Below are 24027 nucleotides of genomic sequence, written 5' to 3' on the forward strand. Positions count from 1 at the left end.
AGGGACTGCAGCAGCTCTCGTGGTCAGGGTCTTTTGCCAGTGAGATTTCCCCTCCCTGTATCACAGATCGAGACTATGAGATCCAAACTCTGATCCTTTGCAAGGTTTAAACTTCACAGCATCTCTCTTTTTAAGCCAGGTGCCTGCTATTAATGAGAACAGATAGTTCGTTTCACAGGACTGGCTGGAGATGTGGCCCCTGTGGCACTGGTGCTTGGGACCCCTTCCCCTGGAAGTCAGCGACCCACAGTGTCATCTCAAAGGCTGTGGGGAGTCAGGCCATGACAGGCAGAGAAGGGGAGGGCTGTGTTCTGGGACTCCACGGGGCAGTGGCTGCAGCGGAGACCAGGTGGGGCCCGCCAAGTGGCTGCCGTGGCTGGGGGAGGGCACGGTCCCTGGCTCCCGCTCTGGAGGGGACCGTGTTGTGTCTTTCCTCCATCCCTGTTGCTCCACAGCCCTGCTTCTGGGTGGGGTCACAGCCGGCCTTGTAGCGAGGAGGGAATGAGGCCTTGTTGGTGAGGTGCCTGGCCCAGCGCTTGCTGCCCGCCCCCGGCCGTGAGGCTCCTGCAGCTGCCACGTTTCCCTTTTTGCTTTGGCCAGTGGGAAGCCAAAGGGCAGCTCAGCTTCAGTCCCTGTGGAGGACTCTGCTTCGTCCTCATGTATATGAAAACCGAGGCCAGATGGTTTTTTCCTTTTCCTTTTCCTTTTCCATTCTGTGTGTGGTGTTTGCGTAAGCCTCCTCCTGCCCTCTGTGAACCACGGGGGTCCCCAAAGGTAAACAAACACAGGCCGGCCAGGCCTGAGCACAGCCATGTGCCTCTCCCCGGGGCTGGGGCCAGGAGGCCAGCAGCTGGCTCCCTCTGCTCGTGCCAAGCCTTTCACCCGAGCACCAGCCCTGCAGTCACCAGCCCGGTCCCATCCCACGCCAGGCCCGCAGCGGTGTCCTCGTTGGATTCCCAGCCAGGCAGGTCTCCTCTGTGTCCTCGTCTTGGGCACCTGAGTGCGTGTTTAACGAGGCAGCGGTGGCTCCCAGCATCGAGGCTGGCTCAGGGAAGTCGATGAGATCAATCAGTCAAGGCCCACACGGACTGCATGTTCTCAGGGACAGCAGGCGCTGATCTAAACCTCATGGCCCTGGGCTCCCCCAAACAAGAGGGCTTGCATGGCTGACACAGCCACCCGCGGCCGGACCCTCGGGGGTGATAGGCTGGGGGCTTCCCCCACTCCCAGGCCCAGGACAGGGAGGGGAAGCGGATGTTTTCCCAGCACACAGGGACAGAGCCACATCTGAGCCCAGGGTTGTGTAATTGGAAGGAGACATCCTGCAGTCACGACAGGAGCCTCTTGCTGGACAGCCTTCCCGGGGTGCCAGCCTCAAGTGCTGGGACAAAGGCGCCCATCCACCCACTCCTGACCACGTCTGAGGATTTGGTGAAGCCCCAGTGGAGCACATGCCCCAGTCAGGACAGCTGGGGCCTGAGGTGATGGCACACAGCCAGGGAAAACCTGCCCTGTCCCCGAGCCCCAGCATGGCTTTGGAAGTCTCAAAAGCCCCCTGTATGTTTCCTGTGGCTACTGTAGCAGATGACCACAGAGTTGATGGCTCCAAACAACTTAAGTTTATACTCTTATAGTTCTGGAGGCCAGAAGTCCAAAGTCAGTCTCACATGGCTGAAATCAAGGTGTTAGCTGGGCAGGGTCCTTCTGAAGGTTCTAGGGGCCAATCTGTTTCCTTGCCATTTCCATGGAAAATGGAAAGGCCATTTATGTTCCATGGCCTCTTCTTGGTATCACCCCAGCCTTTTGCCTCCATCAACACATCTCCTCTTCTACAGTCAATCTCCATCTGCCTCCCTCTTATAAGGACCCTTGTGATTACCTTGGGCCCACCTGGATAATCAAGGATAATCTTCCTATCTCAGAATCCTATATTTGATCACATCTGCAAAATCCCATTTGCTGTATAAGGTGACACTCACAGGTTCCAATGATAGGGTTTTGGACATCTTTGGGGGGCATTAATGAGCCCAGGACACCCCCGTGCACCCTGGGCATCCCAATACCACCAGGACCTCCTGAGGTCACCTGAGCATGCCGACCTTGACCCATGGCTGGTGATGAGCCCCCACAAAGCACTACACCTGGCTCACACCCCCAGAGGTGGGTGCCAGGTGGAGAGACGTGCCAAACGGCTCAACAGTGCTGCCCTGGACACAGCCAGCGAGCTGCCTGGCTCTGCAGAGTTTATTTCTTAACACGGGAGCTCAGTTCTGAGCATGCAGGAGGAATCAGCTTGCTTGACGCCAGCCCCAGGACCTCGAGGGGCCTCGAGGGGTGCATCGAGGACTGAGACCCTCAAGAAGGTGGGCTCGGGGAAAGATAGCTGTGCCTCGTGCTGCCCGGAATGCTGCTTTGGAACGCTGCTTGAGCAGTGGATGGCCGGGTGCCCCTCCCGGTCGGTGAGCGGGGCTGCAGCCTGCTTGGCAGCTCGCCTCTGGGTCACCCTCAGTCCAGGACGTGTTCAGGAGATGCTGGGCAACGAGATGGGTGTCTGAGGCCCTGACAGGCGGGAGTCAGATGCAATCGCTGTTCTCACTGGAGTCAGATCCCCCTTCTCCCTCTGACATCTTGGATCACATACCAGTTTTTCTGAGTCCTCCCGGCGGGGGCAAGTGCCCACCCGCTCCCTTTTCCTTGGCTATGTGTCATCCCAATAACAACAGAGAGAAAAAGTTTTGCATTTGAGGAGCAGCGCTGAGAGCCATGGCCTTGGCAGTTCTAACGAGGTGACCAATATCAGCCCCAAACAGCACTTTCTCTTCTGCTTCGACCAGTCAGAGGCTGGGTGGTCGCCGGCACAAGGAGATCTCGCCATCTGGGGTAATCGTTCTAATCCCAGCAGCCCAGAGGTCCCTTCACAGCCCGATGCCCTGATCTGGGTGGAAGGGCCGTGGCCGGCAGCTGGAGGGGGACAGCGCGGACACTGCCTCTGCTGGAATCTGCAGCTGTGGATGGAGACATATCAGCGGGGAAGGCGACAGGGGTCCTCTGGGATAGCCCACTGCTGACCCTGTTCAGAAAGCTTTAAAACAATGTGGGGAAGGTGCTGGGAAGAATGGAGAAATGACTTGAAGGGGATGGCAGATATGGGGGCTCACTGCCCCCCAATTTTCTGCGGCCCTTTTGGAGTCCCAAGCAGTAAGGTCTGTAAAAATCAGATCAGTCTCCTAGGTCAGACACATGAAAAACCAGGGCCCGCGTTAGCAGTACCAACATGTAAGTGTCCTTTCTGCTCTGTACAGAAACAGTTTCCAGGAAAATCCATGTTAATCCCACAGCCATGACTCGTAGGACACCCAGATCAGCCAGAGTGACCACCTTGGAGTCTCAGCTGCTCTCTGCTGTGGCAACAGATGTCCTTTGAAACTACTCTATTAACCCTTGGCATCTGAGGTTGTCATTTGAATTACTGGAAATGTGTCACCCAAGTGATGCCATTTTGCAGACTAGATGGGAAAGCCTCTCCCAGGCAGGTCGATGGGCCCTGGGGTGGGCAGGGCACCTACAGACTCATCAGTCCCCTGCCAAGTGCCAGGACTTCTCTCTGCAGCCTTCCTGCAGGGGTGGGTTTCATGGTCCAGACAGTTCCCACCCCTCCTCAGAGGGGCCCAAGTCTATGGGGTCAGCAGGAGAAGTGAGGCTGCCCCTAAATGCACAACTGACGGCACCTGGCATGGCCTAGGCACCTGGGCCGGCAGGTGCTGCCAATTGAGATTCCTAGACCCAGGTCTGAGGAACCCAGAATCTCCAGGCCACACTCTGCCACCTCCCCAAAGCCATCTGCAAACCCAGGGACACTGCCTGGGCTCGGAAGGAGGCAGACCAGGCTTTTCAGGTCATCAGAAGATGGGGTGCAGACCAGGACACCAAAGCTGACTGGCACCTAAAAGCCCTGCTACCATGGGTCCTCCTGCCTTGAGATAGGGCTCCCTGGCCCACCCTTGGGGCATGAGGATGAGAGAGGACTCCTCAGCTATCCCAATGCCCCCTCACAGCCAGAACCCAGGAGCCCCTGCCAGGGAGCAGAGCAGAGTGGCCCCCAACAGCCTGGCTCCTCAGAAGGGCACTGGGACCAAATGGACAGGCAGGCACAATTACCCGATGGCACTTCGTTAGCAGGAGGCATGGGGCCGTCACTTGGCAGTAGGCGACAGTGAACGGGAGTGACAAGAAGCACTTGAATCCCGTTAGGGAATAATCAGCAGATGGGGCCGGTGGGCTGCCACACTGCCACCTCATGGAGCCACTGCATGGCCCCCGAGCACCCTCTCTGAAGACGCCCCCATCAGTGCTCTGAATGGTGAAGTGGGGAGTCCAGGAGCCCTCCAGAAGGGGGAGGCCTGGTAGTTCCTCAACTGGGTGAACAGTCGCTCCCCAGTGCCTGGCAGCCTGCCTGCCTTCAAGGTGGAGCCTGTGCCTGGGCCTTTCCCCATTTTACAGATGACAAAACAAGTCCAGACATGCAGCCAGCAGGTGCAAGCTAGGCTCCAGGCAGAGCTATGGTGGGGGGCACAGCCAGACGCTGCCCTCCCCACCAGAGCTTCCCTGAAGCAGAAGGTCCCGGGCCCCTGCATCCAGGGCCAGGAGGCAGCCTCCCTCCCGCCTGCTCTCCCAGGTGGGCATTGGCTTCCACAGACGGCAGACTGTAATGGGCTGGCGAGAAAAGCTACAATGAAAGCCAAAAATGAAATGCCTGTCCTCTCCCCTGCTACCCCGGATACGTTAGTCCTTAGGTAAGTAAAGTTCCCTGAATGTATTACCTAAAGAGACATACTCCCACGGTGGCTTTGGAATTGCTTCTTCAATAAATAAGGTGGTGCGTGCTAGAGAACCTGCCGGGCCAGGCTCACGTCCTGGCCTGCGCAGCCTGTCTCCCCATCTGCTGCGCGCTCACGACCAAGTCCAGTCTTTGTGTGCCCTCGCTGTTCAGCTGCCCCATTCTCATTGCCTTTGGTTTTGTCCTGAAACTCGTGTCCCTATTTAATTCATTTATGTAACAAGGCTCCTGTGACATCCACTCCTTTCTGTTGAATCCTAGCTTCCTCAGGGTTTCAGGGGAGAAGTCCTGCTGGACAGTCACTGCAGTGAGGACCAGAAGTCACCCCCAATCTGGAGTGGCCCCTCTTGCCCCTGGGGTCCTCCTGGGCTCAGGGCTGAAAATTCGTCTTTGTTGTTCCCCTCCCCTTGTAGATGGCCGCTCTCCAGAGCCCCTTCTACGGGGATAAAATGAATCTGTTCTCCCTCTGCCAGAAGATCGAGCAGTGTGACTACCCGCCTCTCCCTGAGGAGCATTACTCAGAGAAGGTGAGTTTGCTGAAGCCAGAGGCAAGCCAGGGAGCCTTGGGCGGCCAGTTCCAAACCAGCACGGCTATGGGGTTGAGCTTGACACTTAACAGGGTGGAGAAGGGAAGTTATCTGGAAAAGTAACTGGGTGGGGGTGGTGAGGAGGGAACATAGATGAATTTTACTAAAGAAGGGGTTCCACAGACACCCGGCGTGGGGCTCAAAGGCAGGAAGCAGCAGGAGCTGGCATGCTTCTGCCCATCTTGCTCCTGCTTGCTGCTGCAGGTCCCAAGCACGGGCTCCATGTGGTGCCATACGCTGGGATTCGGAGGTGGGAAGGGGCAGGGCCCCAGTTCCCCCAATACCACCAGTGGCTGCTATTCCCCTCCCGAGACACAAAACCACGGCAAGCAGACTGTTTGGTCTCCTTATTATAACAGACCGAAGTCACACCTTGGGTTTTTATTTTCAACATCTTACACTGGGTGCAGGGGCTCTGGACACAGACTCTGACAGGCCTGACATCGGGCCACACCTGTGTGTGAGAGAAGATAGGGCTAGTGTCATCTCCTTCATGGGTACTGTGTGGGGCTGAAATGCCAGGTTTGACAGCACAGCACTGGTTAAAGGTGTAGACAGACACAGGTTTACACACACCCTTCACTGTTCTTGGGCGAGTCACTTGACTTCCCTGAGTCTCAGTTTCTTCATCTGTAAAAAGAGGATAATACTAGAATCTTCGTACAGGATCAGCGTAAGAATTAGGGTCATAATGCAGGTCACATGCTCAGTCTAGCACCAGGCTGACATTTACCACCATCATCAAAAGTAGCCACTGGACAGAGCAGCAGGCCTGGCCCAGAGTAAATGCTCACTAAATGCCAGCTATTACCATTGCTTCTGCTGAAGGCCAGTATTAGTGGATGTGAATCTGAGCCTTCGCCGACAGCCCTGTGGGACCACAGGCCCATTGCCTTGTGATAACAACACACTTACTGTGTTAAATCCCCCCCTCACCCCATCTTACCAATAAGGAAGCTGAGACACAAATGGAACTTGCCCAGGGTGAGGTAACAGAGCTTGTAAGTAGGGAGGCAGGATCTGAACACAGATGAAAAGTCAGAGCCTGCACCTAGGCACTGAGCCATTCTGTTTCTTGACAGGGGACCTTCAGCAGCTTATCATCTAGTTGGGGTGAGACTTTGGAAGGGGCATCCTTGTTCCCCAGGGGCCGGGGTAGGCCAATCTGCACAGACCAGGTCTCCACGGTGCTCTGACCGTCCTTTGCAGCCTCTGTGCTGAATGCCACGCTTGCTGGCCTGGCAGACTCCCGGGGCGGGGGAGTGAGGGCCTGGGGCGCTGCGGCACCTTTCCCCTCCTGGCTTGCATGCCAGTGGCTTGCAGAGTTCCTACCTGCAGCTTCAGAGTAAGTACTCGTGCTCTCCAGTGGAAGATGGCAGGAAAGGAAAAACTAGCTGCATTTGTCTCCAAAGTTATCGGTTGCGTTTGCTTTTTCTTTTCTCATCTTGTGTTTAAATTTGGACTTCTGTACTGTTCAGAAGCAAGAAGCTTAGCCATGCAACTTGCAGCAAATCCAACTTCTCTGCACTTCAGTTACCTGTCCTCACAGGAGCTGAAAAGAACACCCTACCCCCCCACCCCTATCCCCACCCCAAGCCCTCAGCCCCCTTCTGTCCTGCCAGCCATTCCATCTTCACTAGCTCCTACTTGCAAGCACCTGGCTCTCACCAGTTCTGTGCAGCATTTCTAGGCCTGGGGAGCAAGAGGCACCCCTTAGCACACCCCAGTTTTGAGGTTATATTGAAATGAAAATAAGACCCTTTATTATTCATGTTTTGTTTCTCTTGATTTCTGAACATTTCAAATATGAACTTATTGCTAACTTTGTGGTCTACTCGTAAGTGAGTTCATGTCACAAAGACTTCACCTTAATCTGGTTTCCTTGGGTATTTGAACCTATCAGAGGCCAACCACAGCTACCTACCCCTGAATATTGTAAGGTTCATAAAAGTACTGTCTCGTCCATAGGTGACTTCTGACTCCAGGAGTGTCCAAGCAGGCTGCAAGCCATTGTCATATGTTCAGGGGCTTCCCAGTGTTTACAAAGCAGTGGAATCCCTAAAAGGCATGCACAGAGGTTGGAGGGGATGCCCTAGGGCTTATCCAGAGGAACCCCTTGTGTGCAGGGAGCCCAGGCCCTCTCGGCACAGGGTGTGTGTGCGGCGTAGCCCCTGGGCCTCTCCAGACTCCCTGAGTGTGGCCACTAAGTCCACTTTAGCCTCCTCTTGTTCAGGACCTCCCCTCTCCCTGCTGCCGACCACAACCCCGCAGGATGGGCCAGCTCCTCCAGCAGCAGGTATTTCAAAGAAAAAGTGCAGTGAGCCTAGTGATGCAAGTTAACATGTAGGCTTTCTAAGGTCATTATTTTAATTACCATTAAAATAATTGGCACTCTGGCTATCAGAAGAACGGGAGGTGATCAGAGGCACAAGTTGCCCCTCCCCCACCTTGAGCAGGAGCAGCCTTCAGTGTCTGTATAATTAAAAGCTCCGTCTTTCATGAGCACAATAAAGAGGCCAGGGGGTGGGCAGACTGCAGCCCTGCTGCATGTTAATGCATTTATTATGATCAATAAGCCCTTTCCTTGAGTTTTGTCCTCTGGTTTAGGCATCTGTGACTGACAGCAGACACACACGCACCTGCGCACACAGAAATAGATTTGCCCAGTGGTATGAACAGTGACAGTTCAAAATTATTTGGAAGTAACCACTCTAGAGTCTGAGTGGGACTTTGGGGCCAGACAGGCCTAGCAGTGCTCCTGGCTATCCCTTGGGAGCTGTGCAGCTGCCATTTACCCCCGCTAAGCATCCTTCACCTCTGATGGGGACATTAGTACCGTCTTCCAGTTGCAATGACGTCTAATGCATTAACATAGATAAGGCTGCTTTCTTAAAAGTAACACATGCCATTCTCTCCCCTGCAGTTACGAGAACTGGTCAGTATGTGCATCTACCCTGACCCCAACCAGAGACCTGACATCGGATACGTGCACCAGGTAGCCAAACAGATGCACATCTGGATGTCAAGCACCTGAACGTGGCTGCACCACAACTTATCCGCGGTCAGCACCACTTTGCCTTACCTGAGTCTTCTCTCCAAGTGGCCACCTGGTAGCCTAGAACAGCTAAGATAAGAGGGTTCCTCAGGCTCGCCAAAGGGGCCGGGCTTCACAGCAGATGCTGACTGCAGAGCAGCTGGTGGGAGGGGCGCTGGTCACATGTTACTGATGGTCATATTCAAAGTCCTTTCTTTATACTGTGTGGACAGTCTCAGCTGGCTTAACAAGGGTATGTGGTTCAGTGAGCCACTGACATCCCACCTTGTATCTGGAATGTAATGTGAATTTTTAGGGTAATTCCTTCAGTGACCTGTCAAGGCTTATACTAACAGGAGACTTGCAGAACTGTGTGATTTGTGTAGTAAACCTTTGAAAAAGGTTAGTAGCAAGTTCAGTTTAGTTCTTACTATCTTTTCAATCAAGCTGTGTGCTTAATTTACTCTGTTGTAATGGGATAAAGTTTAAGTGGGGCGGAGATTTTGCTAATATTTGTATCTATGTTTTATAACTTGATGGATGACAATGAGGTGAACCCAGCACATGGCATAGACATCACCAGGCAAATGGTATTGGAAAGCCAGGAGTGTTCTCCTTACAGTCTACTCCAGCCATCTTCTCCTGAACACCTGCCAAGGACCACACACTCATCTCCTCCTTGAATGCTGGCGGTTCATTTCGTGATCAGTGTTAAGCATTTTCCTCCATGGTTTTTTTTAGCCTTTCTGAGCCTTAGTTTCCTCATCTGTAAAATGGGACTAGTAGTATCTACCTTCAGGGTTGCTGACAGAATTTGAAATAAAATATGCAAGATAGCTAGCACATTGTAGATGATCCAAAAGTGGTAGCCACTCATCCCTTCACAAAACTTAAGTCCATGGACCATGTAATTCAAGAATTAAAGTACAGCTGTATCATATGTAGGAAACCCAAAATGTGTTCATTTTATTTCTTGTTCCCAAATAGGATTAACTGTGAAGACTAATTTATAAATGTGAACTTAAGGAAAACTCAAGCTCTGAAGGAAATAGCTTGAATTGTTTTTATATACTCAAGTTAACCCTCAAATGATCTAAGCTGTCATCACTGACTTGGTGACAGTGCAGCCCTCCAGATAGGAGCACCATTGGCACTTTGGTCAGGTGCTTCCTGACACTTACCTGGCTGCCTGTGGCAACCTCGCTGGCCAGGCTTCCCTGGGGATAGAACACCTGGTGCGGGCCACTGCTGTTTCCACGAGTGAACTCTGTTCTACTGTAACACTGTCGGGCTCGAGAGATTCTCTCCAGATCAGCCTTTGCTCTGTACTTGTTCTCCATGTTTGAAATAAAACGGGGTAAGAGGAGTTACTTCTGTGAAAGGGTATGATTCATGGATGATTTTAAAACAGCTTCAGTTTTTGCTCTTAAACCAGTAGATCCTAAATGTAGAACAGCGTCAGCAGCAAAATTTTTTGAGGAGCCTTTAAAAACATAACTTCCCAGGCTCCAGACATTCTGAGTAATCCTGGAATTTTTTTAAGGTCCGTAAATAATTTTAGATAATCATCAGCCAAGTTGCTGCCCTCAATAATTTCATTGTTCTCCCTAGCCCACTCCCAGAAGTTTTAACAAGGGAAGCTGGCCTGAGAGTGGGTTTACCCTGGAATGTTCTTTACAGGGGAGAATCAAGTCCTTGTCTCCTTCCTAGCACTTACCACTGAAAGTTTTTCTGACTCCAGACAAATTTTTTACAAGTACTCTGCTTATGGCTCTCAGAGCCCCAACTGTGTCACTGTGTCTCCCCCTGGCATGATCAGCCTCAGCACAAAGATGTTTCTCAGAGCCCCAACTGTGTCACTGTGTCTCCCCCTGGCATGATCAGCCTCAGCACAAAGATGAACTTGGTTTCTGCACGCCAGCGGCTTTCCACAGCATGAGAACAATCTGCCTAACAGGACCCTGTGTCAGTGTACAATCTCAACCACTCACCAGGCCTGAGTGTTTGTGAAATGATCATGTCCTAATTATTACAAAACAGTAAACCCCAAAACGTTCATTTGATTTCCATGAAACTGGCCAAAGTACAGTTCACCCAGTTTCTTGTAGCTATGACAAAGCCAACTACCCACCTGCCCACTTTTTCTTGAGACTTACAACTGAGCTGGGTTTGTAAACTTGAACTTGGAGTTTCATGTTTGACATTTTTTTCCTGTTTGGCTGCTTGGTTGTAGAAGGCTGTGCTGCATTCATCACCCTTTTTAAAAAAAACAAAAACGGGCCACCCTGAACAAAGAGAAAGTCTATTAGCACAAGAAGTGGGTATAAATGTTCATCCGAAGCATCGAAGTAACCCAATCTGACTTCTGGCAACAGTTGAGGCCAGGTCTGTTTTCAGAGGGTCACAGTGCTCTTACGCTCGCCTGAAACCCACACTGGTACTCACGGAGGGATTAACATCCTGAAAGTTAGGCCAGGGGATGGTCCTTAGTGGCCCCCAAACAAAACACACCACACTTCCCAGACCTCAGCCGCCCAACTTGTTTTTCATTTGTTTATTGAGTTTGATTCAACAAACCAAATGAATGTCTTACAGGGGCCTCCAATGCCCCAGCCCTCTAGAGCAATAACCAGCCACCCACGGATGCCACTCAGGAGGTGTCCATCGTTTGGACTGTTTCTTCCAGCACCTCAATTTCCAAGGTAGTGACTTTTTCTGTGAGGACCGCAGTGGTCCCCTTCTCACACCTGTACCGGCCAAACCTAGTGAGAGAAAAACAAAAGCACAGAGTTAGGAAGCCCCTCAAGGTGGCAAACAGAGGGCTGGAGAATGGCAAGTGCTCAGGAGAGGCAGCCGGTAGGCTGGACTGGAATGCTGGCTCTCCTGATTCCTGTGCTGTGACACAGGGGGACTCAACTTCCCCAAGGCTCACTTTCCTCAGCTCTCAGGTACTGCAAAACAGGGACACCTGGTAGGTATATAATACACATTCAATGAGACAATATAGAGAGCACCTGGCACTTATGGGTACTCAAATTTCCTTCCACCATCTCACCATCCCCAGTACGTGTTGGAAAACACTTGGTCATTTGACTTCAAGCTCTGACCTCCCTAAAGCACCTTCTAGTAACCAGTAGGAAGTAAATCCTTTCATTAAACTGTGCTTGTCCTTCTCTCATGCAGCAAGAAGGATGACTTAACTATTGTCTCACACACTTAAAAAACATCTGGATGTATAAGCAGTATAAAAATGATTCCCAGCCAGACTCTCGGCTAGTCACTTTAGACTGCACTCTCTAGACTCAAGAAAGGAGAGTTAAATGTCCCTTTCAGGGACACAGTGGATCACCATCAGGACGTACCCAATACTTTCTTCCTTGGAGTGAATCTGAGAGAGGTTTCTCTGAACACAAAGAGGTCTATGAGATACATACTGTTAATTCTCACACTGGGGCCAGGAATTACGGTACCATCAAATGGCTGCACAAACCCAGCTGTTCCTCTGGTCTGTCCCTAGCTGAGCCAGTATTTCTATCAGCCTGGCATGGACTAACAGAAGGCTACTGGCTGTGCCATGACCACGTGTTCCTGGAAAACCCATCCTCTCAAATGGGCACCTGGCCCCAAAGAGGGAAAAGGAAGCAGAAAAAGGAGGACAACATACAGAGTTCTATGTCAAATTCAGGAGCTTGGACAACACAGAACAGCTTGCCTTAATGTTGCAAAGCCTTCCCACCTCCAAGACACTCTTAATGTATCCAAGCAGCAGCACCTTTGGAAAGTGTGCCCCTCCCTCTCCCTTGTTGGTTTGAAGATGTCTCTCATTGCCCCCAGGATGGATCCCAGGTGGCAGCATGCAATCCTGAAGCCAGAGTCCCACCTGTGCCTGATTCATCTGAACTGCACCTTGATGTCTCTGAGAGGCTTGGACACATGAAGCCTCTCACCACCCTAGGTGACAGTGCCTGGCTTCAGCAGCATACAGGGAGGGCTCCGACCTTAAGCAGCAGACTACAAACAGGGCTGAGAGCAGAGCAGGCCACACGGAATTACAAGGCAAGGCCTACACTGGTGCTGGGCACAGGATGCCTGCCCAGGCCCCTGGTTCTGCCCCCACCCTGACTGTCCACTCTGGGAAAGGGGTCCCTAACCAGGAAGTGCCCCCTTCATCAGTCACAGGCAGAGAAGATGACAGTGAGAGATTCCAGAGTGTGCAGACACTATTGCTGCAGTGCCCCCTGCCCCAGGGCATTAGGTGGGAGCAGCTCCATCTGGAGGACAGGTCACTGCAGACCTACCACGTGCCCAGCACCTTCTACACCACCTGACTGAGCCACATGGCTAGCTGACAAGGTCCTTTTGTTTGCGTGTGTTTAGTCTCCTTTACAGATGAGTACCCTCTATCCCATGGAGTAAGACATGCCACTGCCGTGCTTCCTTCTGGAGAAGGACTCCTGCACTGAGCATGGCTCCTTGTGCAACCACAAATCCTCCTACTAATGGCTCAATCGTGGCTTTCAGAATCCTCACCCAGGATACTGTTCAGTCTGGACAGAGCCTTCCTTCTGGAGAAGGACTCCTGCACTGAGCATGGCTCCTTGTGCAACCACAAATCCTCCTTCTAATGGCTCAATCGTGGCTTTCAGAATCCTCACCCAGGATACTGTTCAGTCTGGACAGAGCGTAACCATCCCCCTCCCCATCACCTCTTCATCATGGACTTGTTCAAGTCACACAGCATCTTGCGAGTTAACCAGGGAAGCAGGCCATGCAGGGAACTTGGCTCCCATCCTCAGGGAGCCTGACAAGGCCTGCTTCCCCAACACAGCTCTGGGCCTGAATGGTTGCTTCCCTTCCTGCTCAAAGCCCAAGGGACTTCATGGGCACATCAGAGATCTCCTAGTCCAACTCCATCATCTCAGAGACTGACTTACCGAAAGTCACCAAGCCATCCACTGACACTCCCCAGCCCTGCACCAGAGCTCTCTGCTGCTACACGGCCCTACCCCACCAAGAACACACTGAGCTTCCACAGTGCTGCATGCAGACCACAATGAACATCTGCTGGTTTTGAACATTCTATTCTTTCCTTGTGACTCACTCCTGATGTAGAGTTGAGTACAGGTAGAGGGTTAAAACAAGCATTCCAAAAGGCAACACCGGCTATCCTCCAGCCTAGCTGTGGGGCTAAATGGGAGGTGGCAGAGACTATAAATATTGCGGTCATCTGCTCGGATGAATGCAGCTGGAGGCAGAGCCCAGGGAACCACATCCGGAGCTGCCAGGGCTCTCAAAGGAGGTCAGGAGCCACAGGGTGGCCATGCAGGTGGACAACCAGGAGGAACTGCAAGTGAGTGGCTCACCTGTACACACCCCTACCACCAGGTTTGAAACCTTCCAGTTTTGTTCAGCAAACCAACTAGAACCTTATCCTCCTGCTCTGAGCCTGGGCGGCACCACCAAGGCTAGGTGCCATGACCCCTTCTAGTGTAGCAACACCAGTTAGCTCCCAAGGCTCACTTCTGGAGGCTGTCAACACTGGTTTGTAACTCTGTGGAGTCTGGGACCACTATAAGGAAAAGCTATGGGCTGGCTGCCCTGAAAAATGCACCTTCTCGCAGATGTATTTCATACAGAATTTGGCCGATTCTTTTAAGAAACTTGAGAAAAGCCAGCAAATGATTCAAACCTCTCCTCTGCCACTCCAGCCCAGGGCTCTTTCCTGGGCCCAACTTCGCCTCTCCCATCAACATTTTACAAATTAAATTACTTTTCTACACCTAACAGCAGCCCGCTGTCATAAAGCAAACGATGATTCAAAGTTTTGTGTGTAAGGCTAATTTAGGAACACTGGATTTACCTAATGTGGGTAAGAATCAAGAAAACCCTGTCCAGATGTCATGGAGATATCAAAGGTGGCCACAAAGCCAGGTGACATGGGAAGAATTTTATCTCCTTCACTCACCTGGTCCCCTTCTTGTTGGGCACTGAGTACGGGCGGAGAAAATCCAGCTTGCTCTTGCTGATGACACAGAGATCAATGTTACTTCCAGACCCCAAGTCATTGAAGATGCCAGCTGCAATGGCTTCGCTCACCAGCTTCTTGGCTTCCTCTTCCTGAGAAAGAGAATGGCAGCAATAATTTCCACAGCTGAACCAAGGGCCTGCTCAGAAGTCCACAAAGTGCTTCCACAAGCAGTGTGCAAAATCATCTGGGAGGTAGCCACTGTTTTCCAATGCCCATGTTACAGATGGACAAAAGAGCCAAAGTACCTCACTCACTTGCCCAAAGCTCCTCAGCTGGTAAGTGGGGGGCCTGGGCCTTTCAAATCCTTTATGCATGCACCGCCTCTTCACCACAAAACTGGGAACTATGGGCTGACAGAGAGCATTTATCATCTAAAACAGTGATTAGTAAACTTTTCTTGTAAAGGCCCAGGCAGTATGTTATTTAGGCTTTGTGGGCATACGGTTTCGTCACAACTACTCAATTCCGTCATGGTGGCACAAAACAGCCACAGACAGTACACAAACAAATGGGTACAACTGTGTTCCAATAAAATTTTGTTAACAATAACAGGTGGTGGGCTAGATCTGGCCCAGGGACTGTAGTTCACTAATCCTTGACCAAAAATGTCCAAAAATGTCTGAAATCTACTTCCTGACAACATAATGGAAAAAGTAAATATCGTGGAGGGAGTAAAACTAACACCAAAACACAGCAGTAGTTCTGGGAAAATGGTGACAGAGTCAAGGGTGGGACCTCCTGCCCAAGAGAATCTATTTCTTGCTACTAATGAGCCAACACGTTCACCAAAGTGATTCATTACTTTAAAAAGGAAGTCTAAGTTTCCAACAGTTACTGGTGAACAGGTGGTTTAATTCCTTTGTTATCCAGTAAGGCCTATCATGTGCCAGGTCCTATGCTAGAGCAAGGGCTGCAGAGATGGATGAGGCCTTAAAGTCCCTGTCCTCTTGGGGCTTAGAGTCCAGTGGGGGGGCATCAGACCAAAGTAACTACAATGCAGTGTGATAAGGGCTAATGGATAACTGAAAAGTAGGTGTGGGAACACTAGCGGAATCAGTAAAGCTTCAAGGAGGGCTAAAAGACAGGCTGTGCACGAGGCACTCAGAAGACAGCAGTGAAACAGCAGACAGCAGGGCAGGACCTGGGGAACACCAAGTTCAAGCTCCTTATGTAACAAGGACAAAAATGAATCAACCAACCTTCCAAAGAAGAGAATCTAACTTTTTTTTCCCCTAAAGATGACTAGTTAGGGGATCTTAACCCTTGATTGGTGTTGTCAGCACCACGCTCTCCCAAGTGAGCTAACCGGCTATCCCTATGTAGGGATCCGAACCCATGGCCTTGGTGTTATCAGCACCACACTCTCCCGAGTGAGCCATGGGCTGGCCCCGGAAATCTAACCTCTGCTTGCAGCACCTTCCCAATCCACCAGGGCATGACAGTCCATAAACATGCAAGCTGAACTATAGAGCTCATCCAGGTAACACCCTTTGAGAAACACAGACTCCCTGCCCAAAATCCAGCCTGAGATCCTCAAAGCACATTCACTAACTTCAAGTTGTGAGAAGATGGAGCCCCCTCAGGGCTCCTGCTCCTCCGCCTGCCCCAAGCCAGATTGGGATTCCAGGGACATGAGCGCCCTCTACAGACTCAGAGAAGGATGGAGGAAACTCTGCTGGAAGTGGGATCCTCGGCAAACCAGCAGCAGATAGGGTGTTATTTTGATCTTTATCCCCCAGGTTTTTTCACTTCCTGGGTGACACCTCTGTAGGGCCAATGAAGCCAGTTCTTCTCTTGTACATATACTGTCCCATAAGAAATCATTCAAACAGTACCTTTTAATCAGGAATTCTCAACAGTCTATGAGGCCAAAATCTTACCACCAGTGAAGGTGGTAGCCTAGAAAGCATCTTATATAAGGAGATGACTGCTGCTGATGCTACCATACAGACAGCAAAAACTGACCACTATTTTAACAAATGCAATCACTGCAATCTCATTCCAACTTGTTTTGCATATTAAATGACCTTAGGTTTATGTGTGCGCACGTCCACACCCTGGGAGCACACCTTGCTCAATCCCCTGCTACTGGCCCATATCGCTTCTCCCCCTTTCTTCTCTGCCATTTAACTATTTCCTTTGCTTTGTTTTTTCTCATCACTGCCGCTGGTGTTTTGAGCAAGCCAACAGTACCTAGTGGATATCACAAATCCTGCTGACAGCACTTAGGACTACAGATTTAAACTTCCCAAAGGATTTTATTTTGGGAGATGGGGGAAGATTTAGAGGAAACTGAAATATACAAATGGAGACATGCATCTCTAAAGCTAATCAATTTGGGCACACAGCTGACAGTACTATAATATTACAGGTGATTCTCCCTCTATTTTGCAAACATTCTGTGAGTAGATAACAGATAAAACTTAAAATGTGAAAATTTTCTTTTTTTTTTTGTCTTTTTTCGTGACCGGCTACAGATCGCAACCCTCAGTGTCGCGCCTGTACCGGACCAGGACCGGCAACGGGATCGCAACCCTCGGTGTTGCGCCCGCACCTCGCTCAGCCAGTGAGCGGCCGGTCTGTATGTGGGATCCGAACCCTCGGCGGGAGCGTCGCCGCGCTCCCAAGCAGCACACTGTAGCAGTGCGCCACCGGGCCGGCCCTAAAATGTGAAAATTTTGACACGTATTATGTAGGTAGATTTACTCATATAATTATCATGTGTGCTGTTATTTAAGTGTAAATAAATGCTTTTTTAAAATTAGGAATATATATATCTTTTAAATTCCTTTCCTCCCACCAATTCTAGAGAGGATCATTCCTTAAGTAAGAAAGTCTCACAAGTCCCCGACTTTGTTTCCCCAGTCCCACACTCCTCTCATATACACAGGACTGAAGACATGAAATGGAATAACCTTACATTTACTGAATACCTACTATAAATGTGCCAAGTACTGAGTTAGGCACTTTGACAATCACTGTCATGTTTACCCCTGCCCCCAACCTTCTTTTGAAGTTGGTATTGTCAGAAACTATGGCTGAGAGGGAATGACTATCCCAAGGTCATACAGATGTTAAATAGTAAAACAGATTAATTGGGCTCCAGAGCAAGAGGGCCACCCACCGCACACACCAGCTTACAAGTAACCTTCCTCAGGCTGGGGGCTCCTCAGCTAGCCCCCGTTTCGGGGCTATGTCACTCACTCCCCATCACAGAAGAGCCTCAGAACCTGGGCAAGTTTAAGAGAAGAAGGACAGTGGTTGCCAATTTCTCTTTGGACCAACTAGCAGCTCCTCTGATGGTCATTTCTATTGTGTTTCTCAACATGCTCACAGATTACCACCTAAAGGACCTCTTCACTCTCAACCAAGTTGGAGTAACATTTCTACAATGTAATGTCAGAGACCAATATTAAGATCTAAAGTCTTATTTCACATATTCCCCCCACTACCCAAAACCCTCAAAACATAAAGAGGATGAAAATTATCAAGGTTCTATTTATTATCTTCTCACTATTTCATAGTTAATGTCTTCAACAAATATTTATAAACACCTACTATGTTCCAGGAACTGCTTCATATGTTGAATATTGTCTTTGACTACAGTATTTCCATACACAGAATTCTAGACACATATGCAAATATGCTACTGGGCATATTCATACTGTGTTTGCTTTATAGTGGAATTTCGCAATTAAACAACTTTTGTCTTTAACATGTGCTACCAAATATTTAAGAAAACTATCAAGAAAAACCACAAACTAAAGGCAAGAGGTGGGGAAAACACCACATTTTTATCTGTCTCTGGCCCACAATAAAAGCAGAAAGCATTGTTTCTTCCTTTTGGATTCATTCTTCATAGGGAAATTGCAGCTCCTTTTTCTGGATCTTTTTCTGGATCATGCAGAGTGACCCGAGTCCTGAGCAGCATCTGCCTGGGGACAGCTGCTACAAAGGGGCTCTGACTAGGGCTCTGCAGAGCCTGTGACCCCAGCTGGTCAGGCCCAGGTGCAATGCTCTCCCCTAGCCAGCTGCTCATGGATTTATGCCGCTAGTCACAAGGGAACTTGGATTCAGTGTATAGACAGACCAGCAGGGCTCATCCCAGCTACTAGAAAAATGGCCCTCCAGGCCAATGCCAGCTTCATTTTATTTTGAGATACTCAGCTAAAAGACCACCATGACCCTGGTGATTGAATGCCAGTTGGGAGACCCAGGTTCAAGGTCATCTGGCAGACGTGGAAGCAGACAGACTGGGTTTGAATCCACACTTTTCTACTTACTGCTGTGCAACCCTGGGCAAGTCATTTTACCTCTCTGAGTTCATGCTCCTGCTCTGTAATGCAATAATAAATCCTACTTCACAGGACTATTGCCAAAATTGGAAATAAAGGAGAGAAAGCACCCACTATAGTATATGGCACATAGCTGTTGCTTAATAAACAGTAACTTATTTAATAAAGCAAGCCAGAGGGCTCCTGAAAACACAATTTATCTCTAAGTAGCAACTGCCTGTACCAAACCCCGGTTCAAGAGAAAGAGATCCAAACAAACTTGCTGACAAATCTTCACACGGTGCCATGGAGAAGTTCCTGTAATAATTAATCCAAGCAAAAAGCACACTCCCTAAAAGTTCAGAGAATATAAAAGGAACACTTCCTGCTTTATGGCTACAAAGACCAAACTAACTGGGAATATCAGTCCCCCGGGCCACCCCTGCTTCTTAAATGAGATTACAATAAGAGTGATGTACTGTAGTACAAGTCAGCTGTGACAAGCAGCACTTTATAGAGCTATCTGTTTGTCTCCATCACTGCATCGCACAATGTGTCCCTGGACTCCAATGTGCAGCTCCATTTACCGCTACATGACAAATGGGCAGCACTTGTAAAAGGCACAAAGAGGTCCACGTCGGCCATGTAATGGTCACCACAGCTGTACCCGAGTGCTTGAGGGGACAAAACAGACCCCCAAGTTCATTAAACTGACCAGTAATGGATCTTTCAAAAAGTGCCTTAGGAATCGTACAGAAAAGGCTAAAATAAATAACTCAGCATGGAAGGCTAATCTGAAATGGTGTTTGATAAATTATTTATAACACAGGCGATTGCCTGCATTTAATATTGGAGCTACTAGTAGCATCTTTAAAAGATGATTTATGTGTTGTAATGCTATTAAACTTTATATTGGCCCACTGCTAGCTATAAAGTCTGCTGAGATTTAGAGAATGAGTTTTAAACTGTCACTGCAACATCATAGGAGATGGAGACTGTATTAAATCTTTACTTTAAACCTGTTATCTAGAGAGTTGCATTTTGTAGACACTCACAAACTGATAGATTACCTTGGCATCCACTATGATCCAGGTCCAAAATAGCACTGCAAAGAAACTTTTCCACATTATTCTTGTCTACAGCAACAATCGAATTTCTCTTCTTAAGTGATTATCAGATTGGGAATGTCACTGGAGTGAAATGTAGGAGTGCCAGCCAATGGGCACCCTGGACAGCTCAGCATCAGGTTAATAATCTTTAAATAAACCCTCTACATTTGACTGTTTAGTTATCCATACAGAACAGTGCTTTACCTACATTGGGGGCAGGCACAATGTTAAATATACATTTGAATGAAAACCTAACATACTATTTTAGATACAGCTTTGGAATGTGAAAATACATACATATGGCAAGTCATTTGAAATAATTTGTAACTAAAATTTTTTTAAGTATTTAAAAAGAGGGCCAGCTCGTGGCTCACTTGGAAGAGTGTGGTGCTGATAACGGGTTCGGATCCCTATATAGGGATGCCCAGTTAGCTCACCTGGGAAAGCATGGTGCTAACACCACCAAGTCAAAGATTAAGATCCATCCCCTTACCGGTCATCTTTTTAAAAAAAAAAAAAAAGAATTTAGAAAGAAATAATATTAGTTATTTGCTAGCAAATAGATTCCGTTTTTGTAGCTGAGAAGCTGACTGACATAAGGGGGTGGAAAACAGGGCTCACCCGGCTCCACTGTTTTTCAGGGCACCACAGAAGTGTCCCTTTGCCATCTGTCCCACCTCCACGCCAGGAGTCAGGGGCAGTGGCTCTGCTACCCATGCTCAGGGGGAATAAGAAGTGGACAGCATCAGAGCTGAGCTCGCACACAACTTTCATCAACTGTCCTATTTGCTACTGAATCTGTATTTAGTCCCCAACAGTTTGCTCTGTTACTGACAACTACTGATTTAACTCGGTAAGAACTGAAGTGTTGGGAGGGTTGGGGAAATGGTGGCCAAAAGATACAACATTTCAATTAGGAGGGCTGGCTGGTTAGCTTGGTTGGTCAGAATGCAGCCTGATAACAATGAGGTCATGGGTTCAGGTCCCCGCACAGGCCAGGTACCAGAGTTTCAGTTACGAGGAACAAGTTCAATAGAGCCACTGTACAACATGGTGACTACAGGTAATGACATGTGTCATACTCTTGAAGACTGCAAAGAGAGTAGATTTTCAGTGTTCTCACCACAGAGAAGAAGTGAGGGAATGCATATGTTAATTAGCTCAATTTAGCCATTCTACAATGTATGCATATTTCAAAACATCACTTTGTATATGATATATACAATATTTGTCAATCAAAAAAATATTAATTTTTAAAAATAATTTAATCAATTCAAATTCATCTTGAAAAATCTGTATTATCTTCTGTCACTCTGATTTGAAACAGCAAAAAATTCTACTGCTCTGATGATGTGCAGCAGAGCAGACAAAAGTCTGGCTGTGATGAGTTTGGACTCTAAAAAGAGAGGACCAAAATTCCGCACCTCAGGGGTGCGCCTCACGCCTTCTCCATCTTGGTATCCCAGCAACCAGCACGATGTTTGGCGTATACATCAACAAATGAAAAAATGAAACATTAACTTAAAATGCATGCATGGCTTTGCCAAACTCAAGGACAAAATTATGAGACACATCAATACCAAATGAGGTAATTCCAAAATGGCACCAGTCTCAACTGGGGACCCTTCAAAGACACACTCTGGAGAGGAAGAGGTTTGAACACAGTGTTTTGTAGTGGCCTGTTGACACGCTGAGGTTCTGACAAAGCCATTGATGCGGCCTGAAGGAGTCATTAATGGCTGATGGTTGAATAAAATTTAAAGAGCTCAAAAAAGTGTTTAAAACAGTCCCCCAAAAGCAGTATGCTTCCTGCACTGTGTGACAGACCTGATGTATCCCATGTGTAGTCACGTATTTTACAGTGAAAAAAGTTAATTTTTTTCAGACTGGGCTGTGTGACAAAACCAAAGGTGTCCAGGTTTGGGGTTTGGCTCGAGCTGCTTAAGTAAACATGCCCTGCATGTATGACACCTGGGGACTGTGGCACATCATCAAGACTCAGCTGGTGCTGAGTGGGCCACAGAGCAGACAGTGAGTCAGTGACTGGGTCTTGATCTAGGTGGTATGGCCACTTCTTTCCTCAACAGCTTTTTTTGATACCAGGATCTGGGTGATGCAAATAATGCAGGAAAAACTTGCTGTGGATGCAGGAATGATTCTAGGGGGTTTAAGCAGCGATGGGAAAGGGTGTCCAAGTTCAAGGAATTGCCAATGAGGTCACTGCCAACTGGTCCCATCCATCCCAGATTACTGTATGATGCAAAAGCCTGATTACAACTTGTGACCAGGAAAGGAGATGTCAGAGGCTGCACAGCCACAGTGGGCCAAAAGAGGCCAGCACAGAACGAGGAAAGCCCTGGAGAGCTGGGGCACTCATGAACACAGCACTTAACTCTCTTGCAGCACAGGGTGCCCCTCAGAAGCACGGGAATAAGGCCTCTGTCCAAGGGCTGTGGGGAAGAATAAAAGGACAGAAATGTCCCTGACACACATATTTTCCAAACAGAATTATAAGCAAGTTCTAGGGTGGAAGAAAAAAGGCAAGGGTATGAAGGAACGACCACTGGGCACCCATCACATCCGCATATCTGAGCCAAACACTTATGTCAATAATCTTCATCTTTCCTCATCTGTACAGATGAGGAAACTGAGGCTCTCAGAAAGGCTGGTTGGTGCACCCAAAGGTACACAGCTGTGTATAGGTGAGAGTGCCAGGGATTCGTGCCAAGTTAGTATCACCAAGGCCTATGTCGTGTCCCTATCCCACCATTAGGAAAATCAGTTGGAGGCTCTCAGAAAGGCTGGTTGGTGCACCCAAAGGTACACAGCTGTGTATAGGTGAGAGTGTCAGGGATTCGTGCCAAGTTAGTATCACCAAGGCCTATGTCGTGTCCCTATCCCACCATTAGGAAAATCAGTTACGTGCAAGTGGTTTTGCTGGAGTCTGTGACAGTGAAAGTAAGGAAAAATACCTAAGCTTCCAGAAGGAAAAGGACCAAAAGAGATGAGAACATATTGCTTTCCACAAGGAGAAGAAATCAGTGTTCACAGCATATGTGTATACAAATATATATTTCCAAGGCTGTGTTGAATCAAATGTAATCAGAGGGAAAAAAAAAAAAAGGACTAGGTTTAAAGAAAGAGTGAGAAATATGCTCTACAATTCTCAAAATGAAAACCAGACTGCCTCGGATACTAATAAGATCTTAATAATATCTCTCTCTCCATAAAAACAATTTGGCCCGTGATAACTCTGGGAATAAATTCCTAGAGACACTGAAAGGGCTATCGCCTGAAGACAGGGGGAAAGATAAAGTGAATCTGTTCCATGGGTCACAACAAAGATAAAAAAGAAGCCAGCACTAAGGATTTCTCAGGACAAGGAGAGTAAATGATGAGAGAAATTCAGCCCTTGCCAGAAGCAGAGATGGAAAGCAGGGTCTGAGAGCAGTTGCAGAGATGTGTTCTCACCAGGCCTACCCACCTCCAAAGCCCAGTACAGGGCGCCTGTGGGAAGGCTACTGTGGGGACTGCATGATCCTGCTTCTAAGGTCTCACGAGGATCAGGAAGGACAAAACATCCTCGTTTTAGGAAGTTTAAAGATGGTCACAAATGAAGCAAATTTCAAGTGATGCAAAACCCCTGAGAGAAATGTTCAGGTCAGCTTAGTTCAGCAAGCATGTGCTAATGCCCTGATACACATATGCTCTGCAGACACTGTGCTGGATGCCAGGGATAAAGCCTGAACACAGATCCTGCCTGTGAGGAATGTACAGCCCCAAAGGGATACGAGTAGATAAATCTCACTACCTTGAGGTAAGAGCTGTCAGGAGACAAACCTGACAAAGGAACAACAGGTAGACACACAGGCTGCATGGGGTGCAGGTGATAAAGACTGGGCTTAATCTGGAAACACAAGTGACAGGTAGCTAAAGCAAAGGGTAGACATGATGGCAGGAGAAGAGCCATGAGAATGGGAAGAAGAAAGGTGTGGGCCAGGTAGGTAGTTCGGTGTGGCTGAATACCAGCGAGCCTCACATAGAGCCACCCTTCAAGCCGAGCAGCGAGCAGCAGGAAGACATGAAGACTTTAAGCTGCGGGATGATGTAGTTAGAGCTGTGCTTTTTTTTTTTTTTTTTTTTTTTTTTTTTTTTTTT

General features: G+C 48.8%; 2 protein-coding genes and 1 long non-coding RNA gene across 3 annotated transcripts in view; 1 reads left to right on the top strand and 2 right to left on the bottom strand.

The window, feature by feature from the left end:
• NEK6 (NIMA-related kinase 6) overlaps positions 1-9824 on the top strand; it is a 46386-nt gene extending 36562 nt beyond the window's left edge. Inside the window, exons 8-9 of the mRNA XM_008568016.1 lie at positions 5251-5364; positions 8348-9824. Of these exons, the coding sequence (XP_008566238.1) occupies positions 5251-5364; positions 8348-8458 (225 nt within the window). The 3' untranslated portion in view covers positions 8459-9824. The remainder of the gene's footprint in view (positions 1-5250; positions 5365-8347) is intronic.
• On the bottom strand, positions 5767-6869 carry LOC103586705. Its single transcript, XR_550170.1, has 2 exons — positions 6404-6869; positions 5767-6054 (listed from the first exon to the last, which is right to left on the bottom strand). It is a non-coding gene; the product is annotated as an uncharacterized LOC103586705 (long non-coding RNA).
• A 1160-nt stretch (positions 9825-10984) lies between the features above and the next one.
• PSMB7 (proteasome (prosome, macropain) subunit, beta type, 7) overlaps positions 10985-24027 on the bottom strand; it is a 59907-nt gene continuing 46864 nt past the window's right edge. The window contains exons 7-8 of the mRNA XM_008568017.1: positions 14424-14575; positions 10985-11220 (exon numbers count right to left, since the gene is read on the bottom strand). Coding sequence (XP_008566239.1) covers positions 11109-11220; positions 14424-14575 — 264 coding nt within the window. The 3' untranslated portion in view covers positions 10985-11108. The remainder of the gene's footprint in view (positions 11221-14423; positions 14576-24027) is intronic.

Source organism: Galeopterus variegatus, unplaced genomic scaffold, assembly GCF_000696425.1.
Source record: "Galeopterus variegatus unplaced genomic scaffold, G_variegatus-3.0.2 Scaffold367, whole genome shotgun sequence".
NCBI lineage: Eukaryota > Metazoa > Chordata > Mammalia > Dermoptera > Cynocephalidae > Galeopterus > Galeopterus variegatus.